General features: G+C 34.7%; 1 protein-coding gene across 1 annotated transcript in view; it reads left to right on the top strand.

Annotated features, from left to right (window-relative positions):
• Positions 1 to 1400: 1400 nt before the first annotated feature.
• LOC139695367 (protein FAM91A1) overlaps positions 1401 to 11209 on the top strand; it is a 35032-nt gene continuing 25223 nt past the window's right edge. Inside the window, exons 1-6 of the mRNA XM_071594093.1 lie at positions 1401 to 1825; positions 2030 to 2114; positions 2431 to 2640; positions 3812 to 4002; positions 10228 to 10328; positions 10904 to 11063. Coding sequence (XP_071450194.1) covers positions 1754 to 1825; positions 2030 to 2114; positions 2431 to 2640; positions 3812 to 4002; positions 10228 to 10328; positions 10904 to 11063 — 819 coding nt within the window. The 5' untranslated portion in view covers positions 1401 to 1753. The remainder of the gene's footprint in view (positions 1826 to 2029; positions 2115 to 2430; positions 2641 to 3811; positions 4003 to 10227; positions 10329 to 10903; positions 11064 to 11209) is intronic.

Genomic DNA, 11209 nt, shown 5'->3' with positions numbered 1-11209 from the left:
TGAAGTGTGGATGAGTCAAAGGGGTTATCGGTAAATGAGAGTGGGGTTGTGAAAAAGCGAAGTGGAACGATCTATGGGAATTAATCTCTTATCGTGAGATGTTAAGGTTTGATTGGCTGAAGGATTTAAAAGACCAGATGGTGGTGAGCCCTACAGTAGTTCAGGACTCGATGAGCGTCGTATTAAGTGGTAGGGAGTGTAATATTGAGACTGTGAAGCAGTCGTCAAAAACTTTCCTGTATACTAGTGCGTCATGGTAAGTGATGAGGATCTCCCCATCTCTTTCCCTGGCACTCGAAAAATCCAAGAGATCCTACTAAGAGCTTAATATACCCCGTTAACAAAAATTAATGAATCAATGCCCTATCAATATGTTCCTCTGTTTATTTCATAGATTTAAGTTATATTTTAAAACTACAGCACCCTCGCTTCGTTCCACTATCTCCCCTCCTCCCTATTCCTCATTTTTCCGCAGCACAAGATAAAAAAATAGTGTTCCCTTTCCCTCTCCACAATTTCAGAAACCTAACAAACTTGTCTAGAAACAACACTTGTGCTTGGAAAAAAATCAGCCATACTCTACATATTTTGTAACTTCCACGCATAATGCATTTTACATAGAGCTTAGGGATATCTCTAATTCGCAACTACTTACCTAGATATGCATTTCAAAATATTTAGGATAACGGCCAGTTCTTCTTTAGGTGTTGCTTCTAGTTTACCGGAGGATAATTTTAATTGTGATTTCTAGGAGTTAGGCAATGATGTCAAGAGGTATCGCCAGACTAAGAACTCGAGACATACCTCAGCAGCCTAATGCTCAAGCCACTCTTATCATTGTTATTTCGTTTAGGTATATAAATAATGATATTGCGATAAATATCGAAGCAAATATAGATTTTTAATAGCATTGAAAATTATTAAAATGGTAACTGTCCACGACATATTACTTGTAAACTCGAAACATCTATTCTAACAACCCTGGAAATCTAGTTGAAAATGATTTGTATGGCCCGCCACCTGTTCTGTAAAATTTTGTTGCGATAACTAAATACGTGCTTCCTCCGTTAGTAGCGCTGTTTGTTATGGGGGCGAACGGGGAGAATGTGGCAAACTTGGAAATACGTCAAAATATGTCGTTTTTCGAATGATTTGATATCTCTGAAATTTTTCTGACTTGTAACCGAAATATAGAAGCCCTTAGAAAATCTTGACTCTTCATTATATCTCCTACTCCATCCACAACTATTATCGATCCCTTTCATCAACATTTTTAAAGTTCTTGTTTTCCACCTTTGAAAACAGCACGACTTTTGATCATCAGTTTCTATAAAATAAATAATCACCTTATGTTTTCCTCTAACCAATTCGGCAACTAGAAGATAATGCGCGCTACTTTCAAGAAATGGATTTGAAATTTCTCATATAATGTAGCCAACACAACAAAATTACAATAATTAGACTTGATATCTGAGATCTAATCATATAAGTATTGTTATATCCTACCCTTTAATCGTTTATAGTCCTGCATGTCTAATGTCTAGCGTTTTTGATAAATTGTTTATTGTATTCCTCTTACGTTAGTATTTATTCTGTTATGTTGTCAAATCGTAAAACCCGTATTTCCGGTTGATGTTTGATATGAAAAATTTAGCTCCTGATATAACGCAGCTGATACGTTGAGATGGTGCCGTGCAAACGGTGATGTCTTATTATTTGATATCATATAAGGGATATTTTGCTACTAAGTGTCATGAATGGCGAGATTGAGTATCATATTCGCCACAACTTGCCGTGGGCCAAACTCCCAGCCAATGTTAAACAGGTAGCATGAGAGTATTGTTGTTTACATTACACAAGAAACTCGTATTTTGGTTTGGTTACTATTATGTATGGTCTGTCTGCTACATCATACCGGAATTATTTAAGAGTGATTCTTCCGTAGAAGGAAAATTCATTAAAGAACTGTGAACAAACGCTCGGAAATAGACACATATGTTTTATATTTATATGTTAACTTTATTTGCAGAGCCTTGGCAATTCACAGAAGGAATACGAAAAATGCATCATAAACTTCAGCATCAAGAATCAAGTTAGATATCGTGGGAATTTGGGTACGTAGTATTGTGGTTGAATTCTTTGGTGTCATGCAGTACTCAGCATATAAAGCCTTATAGTTGGTATTTCGTTGCTTACTCCATGTGACGTCTTTTAGATATTTTCTCTTTTATTCATAATACATTAAATGACCAATTTTCTACGATGAAAAGCAATTCTTTTGAGTTTAATTTTAGATTTCGTGCCCAATGGTATATAGTTTACACCTTTAATTTCCGCTGCATTAATAATCAAAAAAATTTCTCGCCTCTTTAAATGCATTTAGCGGTAAAGTAGTTTCGGTTTTTCTATTTAATTTTTTTTCTATTTAAGTGCGTCATGTACACAAAGATGAGAAACGTTATTATGAAGAATTGCTTGCATACAGCAAAGAGAGTCTTCTCCTGTATCCCTATCACCTGTCCGATGTTGTTGTCCGTGGACTTCGTGCTACGCCATTCCAATACTATGTCTCTGTTGTGGAAGCCACCATGGAGAAAGAGAGGTCATATGACTCCTTACCAAACTTCACTGCTGCTGATTGTGAGTGTCCAGTTGAGTTGGTTGCTTGATTCTAAACTTTATCAATTAGATAGATAAAACTCGATGCCTCCTCTGCCCCTTTTCCAATAATTTCAGTAGCGTATTGGTAAATTAAAATCTATTTACATTCTTAAAGCTTCCAAATTTCAGTTCCTCATCTAGCTTGATTATACTAATTGGAAAATCTTTTTGACTTCCAACTTTTTATTTCAACTCCAGAATTTGAAAAATATAGTGATGCTTTTACAATCTAGTTTGTCTTTGTGGTCAAAAGATTTTTGATCATATTATTTTTTAATAAATCAATTAAATTGGAAAATTCCCAGAAATTTAACTGACTCTCAGTGATTTGGTTTGTGTCAATCTGTTAACCTGGTGAATAATAAGTTTTCTAATTATCCTGAATCTGTCAAATTCATGTCCCACCCAAAGAATGCATGTTGCCCATATTAAGAAGTGAAGTTTGTAGCATGCTTTAGTTGTTGGATCTCCTTCAAACCATATTTCTACTACCATAAGCTTTCCCTACCTAAGCTCATTCATTCATGGATGTGAGTAGACTGTTATTTCCTGAAATTGAACTTTTTCAGTTCATAGCTATTCAGAGATTTTAACCATTTCACTTGGTCTTAACTTAATCCAGTTTTTCAATTATTACCAGTCTTACATTATTTTATCGTACCTATTAGTTGTCACATATATAATTGTGTATATAAGTACTATTTTCATTGATACAAAAGTAAATTTTCATAATCACAGCCCTTAATTATAACAGTTTGCTTCAATTTGCTTGTATATATTACCTTTTTATATTTATATTTTGGTGATAATAATATAAAAGAAGCATATATTGAAGAATTTCATTGGTACTGAATCAAGTTTTGATAAAAATAGTGTGTTGATAGAGCCAAAAGCAAGACTTGCTTAGACTGATCACGCTTAGCATAGCATAAGGTAAATTTATGAAAATAAATGAAAAGCTAGTGTTAATTTATTTTCATGTTTTATTTATTTCCATCCCTGAAAAATTGCACAAAACCAATTCAGAATTGCGGAAAGGTAATGTGTTGTTAAATATTTCCTTGCACCATTAACGTGTACATAAAGAGTTATTACTCATTGATTAAAGATAGTGAGGTGTGGTAATGATTAATCATGTGACATTTTACAGGCCTAAGGTTACTGGGAATAGGACGAAATGAGTACATAGATCTAATGAACCAGTGTCGCTCTGGAGGTCGGAGGTTATTTCGAAGAAGAGGTGCCACAGTGAAAGACTTACTGCCCCCACGGCCTGTTGATGTGCACATCGAACCTTGGTGGAAGGTGCAAGTAGGGTGTGTGACAGAGGAGGACATGAAGGTTAGCTTTCAAGTCATTTACCGTGCTCATTTTCGAGGAATCGGAAATTCTTATCAACTGTTGAATTTTCTGGGTCAATATTATGTTGGGTTCAAAAGATAGTGGATTCATCTACCTGGTGAAGCTCCAAGGGTAATCTCTAAAATACCATTCTATAGGTTCATTTTTAAAATTTTCTCCATGAGAGTATAATTAATCGATTCTCGCAAATTTATCCTGGAAAATTCTTAGTAATTTTAGGTCTAGCTTTGTGGAAGTGGTGTATATTCAAAGAAGTGACAGAAATGGTACTTAATTGCAGTTTTATTCGTACTGCTACAGCCAGTTCCTTAAAGAAACTATGAGATATTTTAGAAGACATACTACCACTGTTCCCTTCTATCCGAAAAATGCACAGAGTACATTGAGCAAAAGTCAAATGCTATTTCTAACAATTGGGGTAATTTGTATTGGGAGGTAGAGTGCTTGTTGGAAAGGGGAGAGAGGTCTCTCGAGGAAAGAAGCCTTGGAAGATACCTAGCATATTGGGAATTTGTATGAACTTTTGAAAGAAATTGGTATTGATCATTTACAAATCCTGAGGATGCTACTCATGCCTAATATTGAAATTTCATTTAGTTTGAATGAAGCAGCTATATAGCACTGTTAGAGGGAAAATAAAAATATCAAATAAAAGTGGTATTGCTCGGTCGTTTCTGTCAAATTTTGCAACCAACTGAACATACCCTGAGTATGAGTACACTGTGGCAGAAGAGAGTTTTGCTGAGTGGGCCACATGAATGCTGTTATTTAATGCCAAGTAATCACCTTTTCACTGTGAAGTGGTGATTGTCATAGGATTTTGGAAACTATTGAAAGTTTCAACTGTACTAGAAAGAGAAGTTAGGCATGCGTTTGTTTCCTAAAAACATGTCTGATGCATTTGAATGATAGAATAATGAGAGACGGGAACACAATGACTCATCTCTGTTAAGCCAACAGAACTGGATCAAAGTTAAAATGAACATATCCCGTAAAACCTTGTTACCTATGTGATTCTGCTTGAAACAATATCATCATCAGTATTTCAATCCTAGGCTTTGTTTGCTGCAGCCTTCCACTCCACTCTATTTAATGTCAATTCCCTCAATCCCTGATACCTTCTCTGTTTTACGTCCTTCTTAATTTGTCCTATGTCCATGTCTCTTGGGGTTTCTCATGGAATCTTCCCTTCTATTATATTCCTAATCAATCCATTGTGCCTCAATGCAGGTCCAATCCATGTATTTCTTCTTTGCACTAGAGTCCTCCATTTGGTCTTATCCTCTTCTGCTCTTCTATATACTTCCTCATTCCTTACTTTGTCAGTCCATTTAATCTTCATCATTCTCCTCTAGCACTATGTTTCAAATGTTTCTATTCTTTGCTGGTCCACTTTTCCAATGTTTGGAGTCTCGGAAACATAGAGCGCCATACTTCACATGAAAGTCTGGACGAATTGCTTCCTTGTTTCCAGCCTTAGGTTCTTTGAACATATTAATTGCCTCTTCTTCATGAATGCGGTCTTAGCTTGGGCTATTCTTTGCTTGATGTCGGTCGAACTTCTTCCATCCCATAGTATGCTACTTCCCAGGTGGATGAAAAATTCCACTTGCTCTAGTTTCACCTCTCAAATTTTGATATCTGCATTCAGCTTCTCTCTTCCTTACTCTAGAATTTGAGTTTTCTTCCTCTAGATGGTCATAATATATTAGCCAAGTACTTGATCCATTGTACTTAGGGTTGCTTGCAGGTGCTCTCGCATTTCTGCCCCTACTGCGATGTCATCTGAAAACTGGATCATTTTAATTTCTTCTCCATTTACCTTGACTCCTTTGATACCCAATTCTTGTGTTTCTTTTATTGAAACAATTTATTGAAATATTTATTGAAACAATATATAAAATATGGAGCGAGGAAGAGTAGGAAACAAGTGGCCTTCGAAGGCATCTCTGAGGATTTTAGGTCAATGGAGAGAGAGATGGAGGCTGGTGGGTGGGGAGGCAACGGTTTTCTGTGCCCAAATTAACCCAACCCACCGCTCCCTTTTCTTATCCCTCTGCCTCCCTCATTCCCCTTCTGTATCTTCTCCCTCTCTCTTCTCATTCTCTATTTTCCTTTCTCCTCTTCTCTTAACACCTTTCTCTCAGTCACGCTTCCATTCGCTATTTTCCTTATATTTATTTCCATCTGACTGAATATTTGTTCGCCATATGGCAGGATTTTGTGTTTGAATCTGTGTGTATACATATTTATACATACATATGTGGGTCGCAGTAGTCATTGGGTAGTGTGTTGGACTACTAACCAGAGGACCTGGGTTTGATTCTCGCTCCAGCCTCTCTGGGCACCTGAACCTGCTCAACCCAAACTTTATGATTTTTTGGGTACCATATCTTCCTGGGAAACCATAACCAGCACTGGGAAAGGAACGGCCCCCCTACACTGATGTGTGAATTTCAGGCGCTGTTCAGCTTAGTACTGGGTGAACTCTTATCATCTACCAAACTGGCCTTAGGGTTGATTACTGTTTTAAAGTTTATATAAAATACAATATTTTTATAATATCCAGCTAAGAGCAAGCCCTAGCCTAAAGAATAGGACTTCACAGACTTTTTGTGCTGATAATTTGTGATAAGTTTACCGTGAATTTCAAAGCTAAAATGAGGTCATTGCCCGTATATTTTTATTTCTAAGTCCATACTTATCAAACTAATGGTTTTCTGTTCTAAATTTCTGGAAAATATAACTCAATTGCATCAATTTCATTTAGTCAAGTCAGTTGGCAAAGTGAATTAGTATAATAGATGTGTCAAACAGAAGCAGTGCAAAGGAAAGTAAACATAACTTGGAAACACTAGACTCTGAGTTTTTTCTGATTTTGATGAGTCAAGACCTCAGTTTTCCCTCTGAATATGAGGCTCCCTTGGGAAGAAGGGAAGCTTGACGCCAACCTGTCCTACCACTCCAGATGCAAGCATTCTTTTTCGCTGTTAGTTGATTAGGCTTACTTAAGGTTGCCATACCCTCAACATAGGGTCATCAGAGAGAAGGTGGAGATAGATCATTTAGCCTCCAGAGATAGGAAAGGTGGAAGATGGATGCTCAAGTACCTACAGGATAGGAGTAAACAAAAACATTTCCTATGTCAATGTGGGGAAGAGGAGCATTGCAATGGTATTTGTCTGAAACATAACATGATGTCTCCCCTTCTCTTGTGTCTATGGTGAATAGCAAAGCATATGCCCCCTTGTCTTAAGTGCCAAAGGGAAATGTGTTTTGAATATTACAGGAAGTATCATACATACTTTCACATGATTTGAAGAGCCCATACTTTTGGTACCTGTATTTACATTTTTAGCATGCTGTAATGGCAGACCCATAGCTAATGCCAATTTATTTTATTAAAGTCTGTATTTTTTCAACTAAATATCCTTAGCCAAGGTGGATATCCAGTCAGCTTTTCCTGTCGATCAGTTTTCTTGAAATAGAGGCATATGGAAAAGTTGTATCTAAATAATGTAACTAGCTGAGTTTTGCAATAATGAAGCATGTTGCCTAATGTGAATTTATTATTCATTAATCTTGTAAATTATTCTTATTATATTTTAATATATTTTATTATACTTAATAATATTATCTAAAATTATTTGTATTTACTTTTATTGGTGGTACTATACATAATTTACACATATGTATGCTTCATATTATTGTATTTACAGAATTCTTGAAATCATTTCACGGTTTTTTTAATATATAATTAAAGTAAGTATGGATGTCAAAATAGAGGATGTGGAGCTATTGGCTGTTGAAGAAATTGTCACAAGAAGAGAATCCTATAGCCAATATTTATTGGCTATAGGATTCTCTTCTTGTGACATGGATGTTAAACATTGTATTTTCAACAGTGGAAGTAATTATATTTATTTGGACACATAAGATTCCCATAATATCCAGAATATGCTCAAGGATCATGAAAGCACTAAAGTATTGCTGTTTCAGTGGAAAGTCCCCTTGTGTGACTGAAAATGAAATGAGACTCTTGCTGCAGATCAAGAATCAAACTGTCACATTTGCCCATTTCAATGGAATCTAGAGTAGCCCAGAAGATGACAATATGATGGTGCAGGACACTCGCTGGTGTGAAAAGACAATTGAAAAAGTACACGAATTCAAAATCTGTGATGAAAAAACTGATGATGCTGATTTCAATGGTTTCAGCCCCGTGAATGGAAAACATGCCCAGTGGAATTTATTTTTATAGTATTACCAAAATTAGTCATGAGTGATAATTGCCGTTGGCATTGCTTCCTTGCTAAACATAGAATATTAAACATGGATAACTAACTTGCCAGGTATATTTGCGGACAATTTTAATGGCAGAATGAAATGACAGATATTTTTCTGATCATGTATGAAATCATAATTTTTTCAAGTTTGTTTATTTTATGCTGTCAACCAACCTAGAAAACACGGGCAATATGCTGCATGTTTTATGGAAACATCAGTATTTGACATATTTTATGTAGTGAAGTTCCCTGTCTAGCATATTGAAATATAATTTGTAGGCTACTAATTTGTGCTTGGGTATCTCCATCATCCTCTTTGCAGTCCTTGCCCTACCTGACCTGGATTGTAAAAATTGAGGCCTAAGCCTTTTTATTTTGTTAGAACAGTTTTATTTTCATCATTTTGAATGTGGTGCCCCTGTATTTTTTTACAAAATATTTTATTTTTTTCTTTGGCCATCCAATTGTCTAGAAGAGATTTTCTTTTGCTTGTCATTTTCAGACTTCCTATTGAATAAATTGAATGATAAAGTTTTCATGTGACAAATGATATTGACCTTTTCACTGTCGGCATTTTTTTCAAAGTGTACCTTTTACTAAAACAGTGTGTCTAAGTATGCTATATTACATGCCAAACATCACAATATTATTACCAACTGTACCTTGTCATTTCTGACACCTGCAGTCAATAATAATTGCCACACGACCGATATATATTCGCCAAAACGTAACTTATTTGAGGCTGTAGGATGCCCTGGAAAATATTGGAAAACTCAGGGAATTCTTGATAAGTGGTCTCCGTGTTATTTTTAAACTACTTCAAAGTCCAATTTTTTTAGCCCCTTTAACTTTGAAAAAACAAGGTTCTGAAATTCAACAATTTCAAGGAGTAAAAAGCCTTCACCTTGACAAGGAATTAACAAGGTTTTACTTCTTTCAATGCTGCTTCAATTTACAGTACTATATATTGAAGTATAATCATTTATGTACGTATAGTGGTTGGTCTCCAGGTCTTTCAACTCAGAGAATTTTTTTCTGACAGTAATCTGAAGAAAAGAGTGTCATGGAACTAGCTTATTCATAAATAGAAGATTAAGGCGAGCAAATATATTGGGAAAATTGGCCTAATTTTAGACTATTTAGAGACAATAAATGCAAAGAAGTAAAACATTTGTGTAGAAATGGAGAATGGTATTTAATGGAGTTTGTTTTTAAGGAATTATTATTTCGTATAAGTATCAATTGTTTAAATGTAATTTGTGTTATTTCCTTTGCTCTGTATTTATATTATGCAACTGTTACAATATTCAAAGTCCAGTCTGAATTACATCATTATCAAAAATTCAGTGTCTAGTTGCCAGTCTCTATACAGAGGTGACTTATATCCTATACATTTTGAAACAGCTATGAATAATTAGCATTTGTAAATATCTAAATGAAAATCTTAAAGCAATTTATTCAGCAAGTATTCAAAGTGATGTGTCTTGTGTCATGACATAAGTTTATTTGAAAATGATAAATAATGCCAAGGTTTAACTACTGCATGAAAGCGCTAAAAGAAGCTTTAGTATTGGCACCTATAGTTCATCATTCATGATTAGATAAGTACATAAACATTAAAATATTATCTTTATTATTAATTATTAATTGAAATTTTAAATAATTTTGATTAATGAGACAATATATTTATTGTATCCTGTTATACACTTTTGGCCTGTCTTTATTTGCATGAATTTGAAATATTGGTTTATTTAACCTTGATATTGTTAATTTTCCACGTAAAAATTTTGCAAGCTTTCACAGGAATGCTCTCTCTTAGACCGAAAGAGTTTTCTTTTGTTTGAAGTGATTTGAGTTTGGATTTTTAATAAAGTTAGCAATTTTTTTCCTCAATGTGACTCTGGAAAACCGATTGCAGCTAGTGCCTGATGTTGAGAAGGAAGTCATCGATTGTATCATAGATAATGGCCCTCAACGAACTGGTGACATCGAGTTTCAAGCTGTCCACAGTCTTTATAAGTATGTTCTAACTTATTGCCATTGTCGATTTATTGTTATTGGTAGTTTACCCACAAGTTCTGGTTTATTGTTGTATTTTATAGTAGTAATTATTTATTTTTTTGTAAAAAGTGTAACTTTTAATAATTAGCGGTAGCCAGCTTCTCATTTTTATATTGAAACAGTAAAAAAATCATTCTGCATTCAAAGTCAGACAGCATGCTATGAAAATAAATCAGCTTTTAATGACATTATGCAAGATCTTGCAAGCCCTATCATGATGGTAAACAGCAATTCATCATATTATAAATTGTGAATTGATGACACAATGCATAATGAAAGCATCAGTTTTAATGCTGGACATAATGTTTAGACATTGGTTTTACTGTTATTATAAAACAGATATGTACAAGAAATCTTTATCGAAAAACAAAACCACTGGATTTTTCTGAATTAGGTGTTTTCATGTCCTTTTCTGAGGATTTGTGGTTATATCTATTCTGAAATGAGTATTGTGTATGGATTGAATTTGCATTTATAAAAAATAAATTAATCTTCATGTTTTTTGATATTGATGATACTATATTTTTCTCAAGGAAAGGGCTTGTGTACCTTGATGTGCCAATTGATGATGAGGACTACATAATTGTACCACCATTAGAAGGGTTTGTTATGAACAGAGTTCTGGGTGATTACTTTGAAACCTTGCTGTACAAGATATTTGTTTCCATTGATGAGCACACTCCCGTAGCTGAGGTATGCATTATTATTTTGTGCACTGTAATGCCTTTAATTTTACCTGCACTTGTGGAATTTGAAATAACACTTTTGAAAACCCTCAATTGGTACATATTCACTGGACGTTTTTTTTAAGAAGCTGTACCTGTTCTTGCTAATTTCAC

Source organism: Hetaerina americana, unplaced genomic scaffold (genome assembly GCF_022747635.1).
Source record: "Hetaerina americana unplaced genomic scaffold, ioHetAmer1.1.p SCAF_1, whole genome shotgun sequence".
In the NCBI taxonomy this organism is placed as follows: Eukaryota; Metazoa; Arthropoda; class Insecta; order Odonata; family Calopterygidae; genus Hetaerina; species Hetaerina americana.
The sequence above is the reverse complement of the archived record's forward strand: the minus strand, read 5'-3'. Positions and strand labels throughout refer to the sequence as shown.